The sequence below is a fragment of the Frieseomelitta varia genome, unplaced genomic scaffold (genome assembly GCF_011392965.1).
Source record: "Frieseomelitta varia isolate USP_RPSP 00005682 unplaced genomic scaffold, Fvar_1.2 scaffold_541, whole genome shotgun sequence".
Lineage (NCBI taxonomy): Eukaryota > Metazoa > Arthropoda > Insecta > Hymenoptera > Apidae > Frieseomelitta > Frieseomelitta varia.
This window is the reverse complement of record NW_025110303.1, coordinates 539,411-556,736: the sequence shown is the minus strand read 5'-3', so window position 1 is coordinate 556,736 and position 17,326 is coordinate 539,411. Positions and strand designations below refer to the sequence as shown.

Below are 17,326 nucleotides of genomic sequence, written 5' to 3'. Positions count from 1 at the left end.
CTTAATCCTCAATTATTTAATCACATAATACAATGTAGTAAAAATAAACATACATATTTTTTAAAAAGTCTATGTTAATGCCCTAAAGTTTGATACTTTCTATTTTTATTTTATTTCTAAAGAAAATTTTCTTTTTATTTCTGAAAAGATTTAATCTTTAAGGCAAAATTAAGTTTTCTTCCTCTTTTTTTTGTTATTGTAAAATGAAAGAATTGGATTTTGATGCAACTCTCTCCACATAACCGATGCATTGATCTTATATAAGTAAAAACTCTCTTACGCGACAATCTCTCTGCTTGGTGGCGAGCGAATCCTCATAAATTAAATTGGATTTACCTAATCACATTATTAGTCTTTGAATACTGTTCCAGGCTAGAATCTAGTCATTCGAGTTTTGTGCCACTCCAAGTTCACTTCAAAATACCCAGAAACTAAACCACTTTGTTCACAAACCGGAAAACTCTGCAATATGACAAAGAAGTTCGAATTTAATTGGCAAATCGAAGTGCCAGAACTGTTGAGAAATGGTTCAACGTTCGATCGTTGGTTCGAAGACAAGGAAAACACCGAGTACGAACCGAATTGCTTATTTAAAGTCGATGAATATGGATTTTTCATTTATTGGAAGAGCGATGGCAAGGTAGATTCTTAAAATTCATCCCTCGTTTAAACACAAATTTCCCGACAGATATGTACAGAGTTTGAAAATTTCACGAATATGAGAAATATTTAAAAATTTTAATATTTATTATATTTTTAAAAGAAAGTGTTTTCAGAAAAAATTTAGAATAATTTTTAAAAAGATGATGCTTCCTATATTTGTTTACTAGAATAAATTTAAAAAAACTCGCAAAATCTACTGTATATATATTATGATGCATTATATTAAAGTATATAAATATACAATATTGAAGTATTAAAAGTATTCAAATATAAAGTGTTGTGAAGTGTGAAATATAAATGTGTTACATTTATCGTAATTTATACTTATATTTATCGCTTATACCGTTATATTTATCGCTTCGTTTTTAATTAATTTATAATGAATATCATTAATTGTTGTAAATAATCTTATTGAATTAATTGCTTTTTAATATACTGCAACAGAAGTATATTATTCTAATAGAAGATATTATTTCATATATTTGTTTATAATAATTTTATCGAATTAATTATTTTTTAATCTAATAAACTATTGCTCAGTTAATAGAAACATTAATTTTATTTATTCATGCCCACAATTTTTTTGCAAAATAAACTAAATAATGGCAAAATTAAAAATTGCAAAAATATTTGGATAATGAATTTTATTAATTTTATATTTAGAAATATATATATATATTTAAAATATTTGGAATTAATATAAATTTGATATAATTTGTTTATTGTCCAAATCTTTTTTGTGACTTCAACTTTGATTATTATTTAGTTAATCGCCTTTTATGCAAAAGCTATGTGCATAAAATAAATAAAATTTATATTTATATTAACTGAGTAATAGTTTATTAGATTAAACAATAATTAATTCGATAAAATTATTATAAACAAGTATGAAATAATAATAAACTCTGTAGTATCCGAATATTAATAAGAGTCACTCTATAATGTTTTTTTAAAAAATATTATTAATATTTTAGAAATGACCTTTAATTAATAAAACAATTAAAATCCATAGAATGTCCAAAATATTTTTCTAATTTTCTTTTTAAACATTTCAAGTTTGACTTATAATTTATGTATAATATATTGTAGAAATTTTGCAAATATTATAGAAATATACAAATAGAAAAAAATTTGAATATTTAAAATGTAGACTTTTGTGACTGCTTGTAAATACATATACGTAAAAATATAGTCTCATTAAATAAATTTACTTTAGTTTCTGATATTTGATTCAAGTAAGTATTTTTCAATTATAAATCTTTTTATACAGGACGGTGATGTGATAGAGTTAGCTCAAGTGAGTGATATTCGTTATGGCGGTACACCAAAGGTAAATGACGCGATAATTATTTGTTTAAAGTTTTATAAAAATTCATTGTGTAATAATTGACTTTTTATATATATTAAATAATCTGTACCTAATCTGTCTGTAAAATTTCGTAGGATCCTAAATTGTGTAATAAAATAAGTAAACACGGGTCAATGGATGATATAGACCAGAAAAGTTTAACTATATGCTCGGGTATCGATTATACTAATATCCATTATCAGCATGTTATTTGTGCAGACGCAAAAACCGCTAAGGTAACAAAAATAACAACGGATGGTAATAAAATATTTTTCCTATCGTCTTAATTGTGCATTTAATTATCATATTTCTTGAATTAAATATTCATCTGATCTAGGATTGGCAAACTGGATTACGGATAATTACGCACAACACGAAAGCTTCAAATGTTTGTCCAACGACTCAACTAATGAAACAGTACGTAACATTTACATAAATTTTATTACTTTATACATGAATATATTAACTTTACTTTACAAATGAATATATCAAACACAGTTCTATATTAATTATTAATTAAACATTTCGCGCTGGTTAGTTAAAAGTATGTCCTCTCTATGTAATCATTAGACTGCGAATATTTATACCAATTCATATTTTGATGAATATAATTAAAAAATGGGACTTAGGCAGAACTACTCTATCTAATAATAATTTAAAAAATTTGAATTCTCTTTATAAGAAAAGCAGAATTTTTTTCAGTATAAAATATTGTGACAAATACTATTTTTTGAATACTTCACGTATTTTTGCATTTTCAAATTTTCTAAATCTAGCAATCATCTATCTAATCACTTTTATTATTTATTATTTTTGTGAATGTTTTTTTGTCTCCAGTTTAATAGCAAAATGTTAATAATCAGCGCAGATGATTGTTAGAAAAGTCTGTGACTTTTCATTCTTCGAGAATTTCCTTTACACTCTAAAAACTTATAACATTTACAATCAATCTTTTTGATGTTCAAAATTTTACTCTGAAACGAAAATAATTATAAATGTTATAAATGTTATATTTATGTAGAAAATAGTATACTTTCATTTTCAAATCAGCGAAAACGATACAACAAATAAATCTTTCTAATTTATATTTTAAATGTCGCTATAATTAAATGGGTACGTAGATATATTAAATCTTCGTTATCTCAATATTTAATGATTGAAATAAACTTACATTTAGGTCCTATTTTTTTCATTATGTTCATAAAAATATGAATCTATATTAAAAGATAAATCTGTAGTAATCAATTGAACATTGTAATTATTTTTGCAAAATATTTATATAATGAAGGATTTGCAGCGCTTAAAAAATACATTTTACTTGATCTTATTTAAAGTTAAATATATTAAATTTTCATGTGAAAATATGAATTTATTCAGTAATTTCAATAAAAGTTACGATAACTTTTTTACAGTGTAATTTTAAATTTTAAAAAGTATAAATATTCTCGCCAGAAATCAAAAAGAAAAAAATTACAAATACTAATAATATGATAATGTCATGTTAATGTCAATGAATTTTTAATCATAATTTTTATGTATCATTAGTTGGATGAGATTGAGCTTTCAAGTGGATCCTAAAGGGAAAGTACCCGTGAAAGTTATATCAAAGACATTTGCCTCAGGGAAAACGGAGAAACTAGTTTATCAAGGGCTAGCAGACTTAGGTTTACCTAGTGGAAAAGTAAGTTTTCTATTTAATATAATCTTATTCTTATAAAGCTGTATATTATAAACAATACTAAGTACAGTTTCTCATATCTGGACTCTGTTATTCTAATAGATACTCTAATATCTATGTATATTTACGAGTCCGAATACACTATTTACCAGTATGAACTATTATCATTTACTGATATTTATTTACACCATTACTATTAGCAATAATAGAAAATAAGTATATGATTTTATGATATGATTCTATTTAAAGAAATAGAGATGACCTTAAGATCCCGGGAATACCTCCATTTGGACAAATTAATTTTTATTCAAAATATATATAAATAAGTTATTATAAAATATTAATATAAATAAGTTATTGTAAAATATCGTTCTCGAAACAGAATGAGTTTTACTTCAAATTATTTTTTTAAAATAATGAATAGTTGCGAAGATAAGGTGGAAAGATTAAAATAGGACTGTATATTATTATATTGCACATTATTATATTGCGATGAAAATTATGCAATCTAAGAAAACACGATTTTCGAGTTATCATATATATGAAAATATTACAGAAATAATCCTCGACCAAATAAAAAAGTTTCATTCATTAATCTACTTAATTTGACCGATGAAAAGAATTATTTCATTTAGATAACTTTTTAATGCATTTTTAATGCATAAACAAAAAATACCATAAAAACTCTATACTAAGAGTTTTTGAATTTTCAAATTGAATTTCAAATCGAGTAAAAATAATTCAACTGAGAAAACTACGTATGATCAAAGAAACGACATTTTATGTACAACAGCCTAATATTTCAAACAGCTAAAAATTATTTGCAATCACAAACTAATCCATAATAATAAAAATAATAAGTCTGAATAAAAAACATTTATATAAATATTATCATGTTTAGAGCGATAAAATTGAACCTAAGGACTTTACGTTCGACAAATTTAAGAGTATGTATTTCAAAATTTGCCCTCGGAACGATATCGAAGAATTATTTCAATCGATGTAAGTACTGGTTGTATCGAGAAGTAAAACCATTGTAAACTGCATCATAAATCTCTTGAAATAATGATTGCTATTGGTATTACAATGGTACATTTCAGAACCAAAGGGAAATCGGATACAATCAGCCTGGGTCAATTAGTACAATTTATGAACGAGAAACAAAGAGATCCCCGATTGAACGAAATTTTGTATCCCCTTTATGACGAGAAACGATGCACAGAAATAATTAACGATTATGAACAAGATGAAAAAGCAAGGGATGCGAGTAAGTTCAGTTTTTAATTTATAGTATATAGAATGTAGAATTATAGTATGTAGAATTATAGAATTTTAATTCTGTTTTTTCCCTTTGTTTCTTTCCATAATATTTAATATCACAATTATAGGACAATGGAGATTATGGGTAATACAGTTTGTTTAAAAAGAAAATATCTTAAATGTTTGTTTGCTTGTTTTGTCATAAAGTTCATATATTGAAGTTATTTTGTTATTTTACGTCTTATTGTGTAGAATAATAAAACATTGATATTCTACACAATTTGTTTAGAATATAATTTATAATAATAAAACATTGATATTCTACACAATTTGTTTAGAATATAATTAAATATAATTAAAAAATTAGATGAGAAAAGATATTTGAAAATTTTTTTTAAATTGAAAGATTTTTATAAAAGTACATAATTTTGAGAAAATTTACTTTTTTTTTTATTCAAATATATTGCTTGGTACCACTATTTAAATTTTATGTTTATACATCTCAAATTTTATTTTTGTTTCCACACGATGGCCTTAAAACAGAATTTCAAAATTTAATCTTTTATTTGTAATTCTTGAAATCTCGCACATTGTTTAATATCTATATTTATTACACGTAATTTCAAGATAAATAGCAAAAGTAATTTTTTATTATTTGAAATATAAAGTCTGGTATTTTACATCATCCAATAAGAAATGGAAGGGATTTAGCAAAATTTATGTCATTCAAACGCATTTCGTTTTAATCTACATTAATGCTATTTATAAAAATGTATATGAATTAATACTTGAATAAAAAAATAATAACTTGAATAAAAAAGTTACTTTTGTATAGAACATGTAGACAATACAATATTTATGTTATTTTGAAGATATAACATGATATCATATTTATGTTATTGTAGTGGTAATATTTATTTAACTCTCTTAGTACCTAAGAACTGATATATTGTATTCGATACTTCGGTTTTTTGGAGTAACACCTTATTTTTACAAAATAAGTTCTTAAAGTAGAAAATATGGTGATTATTTACAAAGAGGGAACCACTTTCAATTTAAATGATTTTTAATATGTTGTCAAAATCACGACTCTAAGTAATGTGTTGAAGGTTTTAATCGATAGTCTCTATTTATTATAAAAATAATAGTCGAGTAAAATTCTTACACTTTCTGTTCCTGCGATAATGTTTTGTAATTCTAATGATACACCGAAAAATTATAAAGTACTAAGAGAATTAATCCGTTAAAAATAAATAAATAAATTTATACGTAAAAATGTAGTCTCATTTTCTTTGCTATGTGTAGAGTCTTTAACCAAGGACGGCTTCATTCGTTATCTAATGTCTGACGAAAACGCACCTGTGTTTTTGGACAAATTGGAAGAATGGATGGATATGGATCAACCTCTTTCCCATTATTATATTAATTCCAGTCATAATACTTACCTAAGCGGTCGACAAATCGGTGGTAAAAGTACCGTTGAGATGTACAGACAAGTGTTGTTAGCTGGTTGCAGGTAATTATTAATTATTAATAATTTATTACTAAATTACAGATTATTACGCATTATAAATTCATTTTTTCGTCGAAATTTAAAACAAAATGAAACTTAAATGGAGATTTTCTTCCACTAATTTGTTCCACTAGAGATCATAGATAGTTTACATTTATCTTATTATGTGCATTCTATAAATTTCTGCATTTTTGTATCTCCGAAAAATGCATAAAAATCCGCAGTCTAATTATCAGAGAATGTGGAAAAATAATCTTTCCTATATGTTATCTTGATATAAAACATTATCATTGCTCATTTAACATATTACTATAATTATTATTTACTATGCAATATTGCATAATTCTAAAGCATGTGAAATTCAGTAAATTCAATTCACTGTTGTATTCAGGAAAGTTTGTCTTGAAACTTCTCGAGATTTCATTCGGATCCTTGAAATCTTGGAAAATTCAATAATTTTACTAATGAAATAAAAATTACTAGCTATGAAGTTGATATTTATTTTGTTAATAAATTCTTGTTTGATAACTATTTTTTTTAGAGATAAAAGTTGTAATATTCTTCTTTTAAATATATATATATATATATATATGGTTGTAATATATATATATGGAATTTATACATAGCATATATTGATAAAATTTTATGAAAAGAAACATTTTGTTTCTCTCAAAAAATTTGAAAAATTTCTACTTTAAATCGAAAGAAATATAATTAACATATATTAAAATACATTTATTGTAATTTTAATTCGCACGTAAATGTAACATTTGTTTGCTCATTCAATTTAGAACTAGAAATGATTTTTATACATTCTCTGCAACTTTTAAGATATTCTAAATAACAATAAATATTTAAATAACAATAAATATTTTATAGAAATGTATAAAATTTTTAACATCTGACAAATTCATTGAGAGAAAACAAAAAGTAGAAAAAAGAATAATGAATGAAAAAATAATATCATCTATCAGATGTGTAGAGCTTGATTGCTGGGACGGAAAGGGAGAAGACGAAGAACCCATCATAACCCACGGCAAAGCTATGTGTACCGATATTCTTTTCAAAGACGTTATATACGCTTTGAGAGACACAGCGTTTGTTACATCGGAGTATCCTATAATTCTGAGCTTCGAAAATCATTGTTGTCTGAAACAGCAATATAAATTGGCTAAATATTGCGATGAAATATTGGGAGACTTGCTGTTGAAAGAGTCTCTGAAAGATTATCCGGTAAGTAATATTTATATTCCAATTCCTTAAATAATCTTTGTTATATTTTTATAACTTCTCGATTATAATAAATATTTATCATTAAATATATTTCACAACGTGAATATTTTTCCATCGAAATAATTGGTCTGTATTACGTTGTCGCATGATAAATATTCTTTCTGTTATAAAACAATTATAAAATAGAAAGTTTTTAAAATGGAAATTTTTTATTAAAATAAGAATTGTTTTAATTGATACATTTTCACTGTTATATAATTAATCATATAAAGTTTTATGAACTCATTTAAAATGCATTAAGATTACCAAATAGATCGAATAAAAAAATAAGCAAATAATAAGTTCAAATAAGGAAATACACCAAGGTCTCCTGATAACCAAGTATTCTGTTATCCAAATAGAATATTTAATAATAATATATGTTGTTTCTTGTATTAAATTATTTTATATGTATTATTATATGTATGTCTGGCGTGTTTTTCATAATTTAAAAAAAAAATTACTAAAATATGATGTACAAGACTTCATTCTAAAAAAACGAAATATACAATACATTTACTGAAATAAATACAATTAAATGAATTTGTTAGAGAATAAATTTAATTGGAATTCATATAATAGAATTTCTCCGATTTTCCTTTACTAGTGATTCTTCATTCATATAATGGAAATTCAGATTTAAATAAGTACTACTAATTAAAATTCAGTTCAGGTATTTATTTACAAAATTGTATAAACATTAAATCTAAATGCTAATACAAAAATTATTCTATAATTTGTCTCATAAATACTATAAATTCGTGAATAAATAAATCACAATATTGATAACATGAAAAATATTAATACAGATGTATAATAAAATATTTTATTTAAGTTAAAAGAAATATTCTTTTCAATAATAATTAAACATTTAATAATATTTAAAATTTCTTTCAATAATAATTTATTTATATATTAGAGTTATTCGGAAATTCCATTAACCAAACACTTTACATCGATATTAAAAATGATAATTGATGAAGATATTTTTTACGCGACCCAGGAAACTTTTTCTGCGTTTCTCTCTAGCAGCAGGATTTTATAAATTTTTAACACGCTCGCTAAAAAATACGAGTTTACTAGATTCAGAGCGTGCGGATCAAATGGAAAAATGAGAGGCGTGCTTATCGCACGGATGAATAACGTTTCGCGAGAAATAACGTTTATTTTGTAATCGTAAATAAAATGACGCAGCTTGAACCGGGACATCCACTTCCACCGCCGAGTGCACTGAAGCGAAAGATATTAATCAAGAATAAAAGACTGAAACCGGAGGTAGAGAAGGTGGAGCTTGAGTTATTCCGCTCCGGGCAATTCGAGGCGAAAGATGAAGTAATCGAGGATCCCAATGCACCACCTGCGCCAAAGGTTAACTCCATATTGTATTTATACTTTGAATTTTGACAACTGTTTCTGTAGATTTAGAAATTGTTTCCTACTGCAACTAATATAGTTAAATGTAGTAAATGTATCTTCACCCTTTCAACATTATCGGGTACATTTATATCTACAATATGTCAACATTACTGGATGTATTTATATCCCGATCTTGAACACTGTTGGATTTATATTTATATTGTTGAAAATTTTTCTCAATCTCATTCCAAATTCCATATAATTTAAATATTTTAATTGTTTATAGTCTTTAATAGATTATATGACCTACAATGAAGTATGATAATAATGATGATGATGATGATGATAACAGTAATAGGCTAAAGTAATAATTTGTAATTAGGATAACATCCTAATATCATTGTATAATAATAATATTTCAAATAATATATTTTCCATATAAAGCCATTTATTCGTATTTATTAGTTTATTATTGGGATAAAAATAATCGTAAAACATTATTGGGAAACAATCCTAACTGTGTTAAAAAAAGAAACAACCTTTGTATAATATTCTCTGTACTATAATGATGATTCAAAAGTAATCAACGAAAACGCAGTTTAGTATAAGAAATGTTAATAAGTAGGCCACGGATTTTTATGAATACATAAGACACAAAAATATTCAAAAATACAATACCTTTTATAATATAGTATTTAATATATGAATCAAATCTCCATCTAGATTCTGCTTTTCTAATTATTTTCACAAAAATACAAATTTGTATAAAGATCCGCAATCTATTAGTAAGTAAATTCTCGGATAATTTCGATTTATTTTTTACAATCGTTTTATTGATCATTTTACTATAATTATTATGACATTTTCCATGCTAATAATTTTTATAACATTACAGGAAGAACCACCACCCGAAGCTGCGCCAGCTGAGGGTGCTCCACCAGGTGAAGGAGGTGCTGAAGGAGAAGCACCTCCGATTCAATATACCGGTAGTACTATGGCTTGTCATCCTTGGCTTTCGTCGATGATTAATTATGCACAGCCAGTGAAATTTCAAAGCTTTGAAGTTGCTGAAAGTATGTAAAATGTTCTCTCCTTTCTTTCATATTAACGTACAAATTTCTTTTGTACAACAAATTCTACTTTTTGATAAAGTACACTATATATATGTATTTTACTGTTGTTCACTACATGTTCACAATGTATGCGTATTTTACCGTTGTTCACTACATGTTGTATGCCATTATTCTGTTGTTAATGATGAAATGAATTTTCATATCGTGCTTTTTATAATAATGTCTTTAATACAAAAGAAACAAATATTGATATCTGTTCTTTTTAGTGAAAGATTATCTAGAACTTTTAAATTAGCAATCGTTTACTTTTACTTTAAAAGTAACGTTAACTGAAGTATTATTTGCAAATATCAATAAGCAAATTAATTAATATTAAACAGAAAATTGAAGAAAATTAATTTAATTGAAGATGTTATTCCAAAATATTGTAAATTATAAATACTTATAATTATAAATAAAAAAGAAAAAGAAATACAAATAAAAAAATAACAATTTAATAGTAAAATTAGCGGGAAAAATATTATTTCTCTAACAATTACATAGGATGAATGTAAGAATTAAAAAAAAAAAACAATGAATGAAACATCCTATAAGAAAGATTTTAACATTATAAAATAAGTTTTGGTTTATAATTAAATAATTAAATAATTAAATAATTGAAGTAAGATCAGAGCAATATAAAAATCAATGAAAAATATTTGTTATTTTGAATGATTCAAGCAATTGTTATAAATAGTGAAAACATACAATAGTAATGTCAATAAAAAATATTTTACATGCACACACGTACAAACATATAATAATTGCAATACATTTGTTACTGAAATACATATAACGCGTTTTTGTTATTGCAGAAAAGAACATACATCATAATATGTCCTCATTTTCGGAGACTGCAGCACTCAATTACCTGAAAACGAATGCCGTAGAGTTTGTTAATTATAACAAACGCCAGATGAGTCGAATTTATCCGAAAGGTACAAGGGCTGACTCGTCAAATTATATGCCACAGGCAAGTTATTAATTATACCTACAAAAAATTCGTATTATTCGGTATACCAGCATTTATATTTGTTATTAATACTTATTTATAATTATTTAGGTTTTTTGGAATGCAGGCTGCCAAATGGTGGCATTAAACTTTCAAACACCCGATCTGCCTATGCAATTAAATCAGGGAAAATTCGAGTATAACGCAACAACTGGATATTTACTGAAACCTGATTTTATGAGAAGATCAGACAAAATCTTCGATCCATTTTCCGAGGATGTAGATGGTGTTATCACAGCCCAGTGCTCTGTCCAAGTAAATTTTGCTTACGAAAATAATTCTAGATTGAACAATAAATTTTATCAAAATATTTGAAATAAATAAGAATTTAATTTCGCTACATAAGTAATTATAAATAATATTTTATATATTAATTTATTATTATTTATTTATAGACATTATTATCTTCATATTTTATAATGCGATTCGTAGCACGAATTATTAAGTTATCAATTTTAAAAAAAGACTGTTGTCCTAAAAAGTTTGAATTCGAATTTTAAATTTAAATTCTTTAAACTGGACTAAAGAATTATAAATAAAATATTTTATATCTGACATGGTAAAACAATAATTTGTCTAAGGAAATTCAGAAGAAAATTAAAGTAATAATATAAAATACATTATATAAAATATTATTAATATTATAATTAATGTTAGTATTATAATAATACTTTATTAAAACATGAATAATGTTTAATATTTAATCTGTATCATTTAGTAGTAAATAATGCTTAAAATAAATAATACTCTTTATACTGGTTACAATATATATTTTAGAATAATAATATAATGTAATCGTTAATATGATTTATTCATCAGGTGATAGCAGGACAATTCTTGTCTGACAAAAAGGTCGGCACTTATGTTGAAGTGGATATGTACGGTTTACCAGCAGACACAATTAAGAAAGAATTTAGAACACGAATGGTTCCTGGAAATGGTTTAAATCCAGTTTATAACGAAGAACCATTTCTATTCCGAAAAGTTGTACTTCCCGACTTGGCTGTACTCAGATTTGGTAATTTTATAATATAATTTCAACGCATTATCTAAAACTCATAAACTGCAACAACATTGAAGAGGAGAATCAAATTTTCTACCTGTAGCAATTAAACAAAGATCTTCTACTAACACAAAATAATTAAAGACATTTATTTCTTTTATTTTGTGCAATAAATTGATGTTATTTATCATCACACTTTCGTCTATAAAAGTATAAAGCTTGTTTTTAATTAATTATACGCACATTATAATTACATGCAATTTGCAACTTTATCGTCGTATTATTAAACATTATTATTTCATTCATTCAAAGGACGCGATTTTACGCTGTTATTCTCGCATAGGTGTATACGAAGAGAGTGGAAAATTGTTAGGCCAACGAATTCTACCACTGGATGGCCTTCAAGCTGGATATAGACATATTTCGTTGAAGACCGAGGCAAATTTCCCCATGGCACTGCCGATGTTGTTTTGTAACATTGAGCTAAAGATTTACGTGCCCGATGGATTCGAAGGTAATATCTTGAGCAAGTTTGCCGAACAAAAATAGAAATGTATCACGATGATTCTGAGACGAGCCTGCTTTCCCGGCTTGTAGACTTCATGGCTGCCTTGTCTGATCCGGGTGGATTCAGCAAAGGAGCAGAGAAACAAGCCGAGACTATGAAAGGGCTAGGAATCGAGCAAACCGACTCGAAGGCCGAGGCAAAGAAGAAGGAAGAGGAAAAAGCTAAAAAGGGTATACCATCGTTTTAAGTAAATTTCAATTATAAACATCAAAGTGAACGATTGTTTAATGTTCCGTTATTTCAAACTGTTGCCATTTAACGATTTTTAATTGTTCTAGAAATTAAATCGTTTGCTCAAAGTGTTATCATTAAGATTTCAATCGGTTTGTAAAAATTTTTGCGTTAATTAAAAATTTTTTTTTGTGATAAAGTAGTTTGTGATAAAGTAAAGGTAATTTTGTGAAATGAAAACTGCAAGAGTCTGTGATGATGATGCTTATAAAATATTTTTAAAGACTCTACTATAGAAATAACAATTAATTGGACTAGTTGAAATTAAATTCAAACGTTCATTAAGATTATTCTTTCTGATACAATTTAAATTGAATTTACCTCTTATTTACTACCAATTACGATCACAACGTCGGTTGAAATTAACGTAAAGCAATTAAAAAATAGTAATAATCATCTTTTATTGTTTCTTCAGTTTACTTAATATCAAAATATGAATTATTATTATTTCACTTCCTAAATTTATCTATTTTATTTTTCTAATTTTATTCTTATATATTTCAAATATATAGTATACGTTTCATTGTATTAATACGATATTTATTTACACAATTTTCATGTCTTTAGCTCTAGAACTACCAAAATGATCAAAATGACCAATTTATAATTTTTCATAGAAATTTTATATATTTATAACAAATTTTATATGCTTTTTAGAGATTTGAAAGACTTTTAGCAAAATATGTATATGTAAATAGAAGCATGCATTCATTATTGTATCATAAATCTTTTTTCTACTCTTTCTACACTTTGATTTCTCTTCTACAAATTTTATACTTTAATCATCTAATTCTAGTGTTAATATATGTATCTATATAGGTATATGTTCTATACTTTAACGAATTATGTTTTTAAATTTATTATGTTTGTGATATATGTATATTAACATATTATCGTCATAGTTAAAGTATTTTAAAGTATTTTAAAAACTGTTTTGCTTCTAATGTCCTCTTCGGGTCCATATAACTTAAACTAGACATTATAATTCAATATATTATTAAAATATACAAAGTTCTGAAATATCTTGTTTTAATATTCAATATAATATTATGATCTTTTGTATATTTTGCATCTTCTATAAAAACAAGTGTTGCGCGAAAGAAAAGAAACAAGATACAGCTGATAAAGAAGTAAAGAGAATAATGGGATTAAATAAATCTATTTTTACAATTTTATTCTATCATTGCTATAATAACAGTAGAAATAAGCACAAAAATAAATATCATTTGTCAATTTTAGAATATTTATCAAAATATAAAAATATCGAACTGAGTATGTTTAAAGAAGTTTGACGACTATCTAAACGAATTTTCAATGGAGATGATTAAACAAGAAACGTTAATATATTCGTCATATTTAAATTCTGTGATATATTTCTAAAATATTATTCTGTTATAAACTTTCCAGAGGAATTTAAGCCAGAGCCAATTACTATAGACACACTAAAGAGAGAAAAGACGTATAAACTAGGTAAAAAGCAGCTAAAGGAGTTGGATACAATGAGGAAAAAGCATTTGAAGGAACGACAGACCATGCAAAAAAATCATTGCGCTGCAATTGATAAATTGGTGAAGGGAAAGGAGTACGTAGCGTATTAAAACGTTATTTCCGCTAACTGGAAATTACCGAATTATCGCAATTAACGTCATTATCGCGCCAAATCCTAACTGACAATGATAAATCTTGCTTTTACAGCAAAGGCGCGTTGCTACAGGATGCGAACGTGAAAAAAGTTATAAGCGAACAAACCGCGCAATGGTCTGCCATGGTTGAACGACAACGAAAGGAGGAATGGGAAATGTTGAGGAATCAGGCGGAAGCCGGCCGGGACGAATATAAAAAATTAATTGAAATTGTACAGGCATCGCAAGTTAAACAATTACAAGCGAAACACGACAAGTACGTAAATTCTATTTCTAATTTCTTTTTTGGTAATTTTGCTTGTTCATTTAGGTTTCTTATACAAAATTTTGATTTTGAACGTATATTGTTTTGTATCCAATGATACAGACGAGAAAGGGATGATTCTATTTCGGAAAATAAGTAAAAAAGAATGTTAGTCTCTTTTTTTCAATTCAAGGCTTCGTTCTCGAGAAAATTTATCAAGAATTTAACTAATTCTACATTATACAGAAATGAATAATCGACAGGAAGCCGATTTAAAAAAATGGAAGTAAAAAATATTGAATGTAATGTCTCACTTTCAAAAAAAGTTTGGACATATTTAAAACAAACAAGTTTTATGAAAATAATTATATTCCACACCTTTCACTTATTTTTGTAAGTAAAATAACTTTCTGTTAATTTTTATCCAATCTAATATATTTAAGTAAACTTGATAAATTTTCAACTGTGATTTTTCTTGGAAACTGGAATGGGATTTTTCTTTTCTTTTCGATTTATTTTTTGCATATATAGTTACTGACAAAAGAAAATTTATAATTGGTATTTCTTATTATGATATTAATTTATTACTAACCGAACATCTTTTTGTCAATTCTAAATATATTATATCTAGTCATTGTTCTTGTTAAATATCTATTTTATAAAATTCTCATGCAATTATTATTATTATATTTTAAATTATCTCATGCAGCTTATTTTTTTTATCCGCTACTAAAGAATCATCCCTTTTATATATATATGAATCTCTTATTGTCAATCTTACAATTAGATGGCAGCAAGATTAAAAATATTCAGATATACAAAATTAATTAAAAATTAACAAAACAATTATTATAGTTTGCGAAATTATTTTTTTCATGAAGGTAATATATTATTTATATGTATTATTATAATTTTATTATTCATTATTTATATATAATATAATTGATATATAATTTATATATCATATAATATATATTATTTAAAATATAATAAAACTTATAATAATATAGGAATTTTCGATAAAAGGTAATGGTACGAAGCTGTTTCAACGTCAAAATAACGGTATAATTTGATACATTAAACAATTCTATGCTAAAATAGTACAGCATAGTACAAAATATTTCAGCTATGTTCTAACATCCACACATTGTTTATTTAATTTAAGATTTCTTTCACTCACATTAGACAAATTACTTTAAAATTTCAGATTATGTTCATTCTAAAGCTTAGTCGAATTTTTCACTTTTTCTTTACATCTTCATTCACACATATCTAGAGCTTGAACCTCAGAATTAGTCTCTGGCAATAATAATTGCTCGAAATTCTCTTTCTTATAATCATATTTTTTTTCGGTTTCAATTAACTTCAGAGATATCAAAGATATGAACGCGAATCAAGTAAAAATGTCCGTGGAGACAGCTAAAGAAGTAATGAATGACAAAGCATTGAAGACAAAAGGGGACAAGGATCGTCGACTTCGTGAAAAGAAAGAACAGAATACGAAAAAGTTTATGCAAGAAAGGAAAACTGTGCAAATCAAGCAAGGACGTGAGAAAGAAAAATTGAAAACAATTCACGAGAAACAAGTAGCAAATTTAGATGGCGATATTCAAGCGGTAATGATTCATAATTTTATATTAAAAAATAATTTCTCCTTGATTGTTGAAGAATAAGATAATGGACGATATATATTTTCTTTTCTTTCTAAATCAAACTTTATTACTCAATATCATACCTATCAGTTATAAAACAATATGTGTAAATACAAATTAATATTTATTTTTACTTTATTTTACTTTCTCACTAATGTGTTAGATTTATTTTTCTTCTTGATATAATAATAATGTTTAAAAATTATTACTTTGTTACAGACCATTGAAATGTATACGAACGAAGCAATGCAATTGGACATATCGTCTAAGACAGAATTCTTTGTATAAATTATGAAATTTTCTACATGAAAAGTTTGTACTGAATTTGAAAACATATTTTCTATGCATACTTGATATTGGTGTTGTTTCTAAACTTTATACAATCTTTCGATTTTTCATTTTTTCTTATGCGTTATTTCATGTGACCACGGTTTGAATTACTATTAGGATTCCTCACAGATCTATATATAATTTACGGATGTTTAATTTGTTTTATACTCCTTTGTAAAGGATAATTATTACACATCATATATTTTAAAATTTTGAAATGAAATATATTAATTACATATTTATATTAATTTTTCATATTTAATATTCTTTGAAATCAGTCGTAAGCCTTAACGATTTTTAATATTTTTTTTTCCACAACTTTTATGAATACTTACTATCTAAATATTATATTTATTACGAATATTATATTTATACGAACAATATTTACTTATGATTGTAAGCTTTTATGAAATTACGTTTCAATAAATTGTTTAAAAATCT

At 25.4% G+C, this 17,326-nt stretch overlaps 1 protein-coding gene across 2 annotated transcripts; it reads left to right on the top strand.

Annotated features, from left to right (window-relative positions):
* Positions 1-374: 374 nt before the first annotated feature.
* On the top strand, positions 375-17,325 carry LOC122533610 (1-phosphatidylinositol 4,5-bisphosphate phosphodiesterase-like). 2 transcript variants are annotated; one of them, XM_043663492.1, is made up of 20 exons: positions 377-640; positions 1,934-1,993; positions 2,107-2,247; positions 2,349-2,428; positions 3,557-3,692; positions 4,591-4,691; positions 4,790-4,956; positions 6,255-6,465; positions 7,437-7,695; positions 8,929-9,102; positions 9,986-10,163; positions 11,018-11,175; positions 11,266-11,469; positions 12,034-12,232; positions 12,561-12,731; positions 12,815-12,955; positions 14,424-14,598; positions 14,712-14,915; positions 16,273-16,519; positions 16,775-17,325. In XM_043663492.1, the coding sequence occupies exons 1-20, from the start codon at positions 470-472 to the stop codon at positions 16,841-16,843; spliced, it is 3,246 nt and encodes a 1,081-aa protein (XP_043519427.1). In that variant the 5' UTR covers positions 377-469; the 3' UTR covers positions 16,844-17,325. The 2 variants fall into 2 exon arrangements, with proteins under 2 accessions (XP_043519428.1, XP_043519427.1); XM_043663493.1 differs by lacking the exon at positions 16,273-16,519 and having other exon boundaries at positions 375-640.
* Position 17,326: the final 1 nt, after the last annotated feature.

Excerpts from the sequence above, each read along its gene's own strand:
- LOC122533610 (XM_043663492.1), top strand. The coding sequence starts at position 470 with ATGACAAAGAAGTTCGAATTTAATTGGCAAATCGAAGTGCCAGAACTG. Across the intron at positions 2,429-3,556 it reads ACGACTCAACTAATGAAACA|TTGGATGAGATTGAGCTTTC; the intron begins GTACGTAACATT and ends ATGTATCATTAG. Across the intron at positions 6,466-7,436 it reads GTGTTGTTAGCTGGTTGCAG|ATGTGTAGAGCTTGATTGCT; the intron begins GTAATTATTAAT and ends ATCATCTATCAG.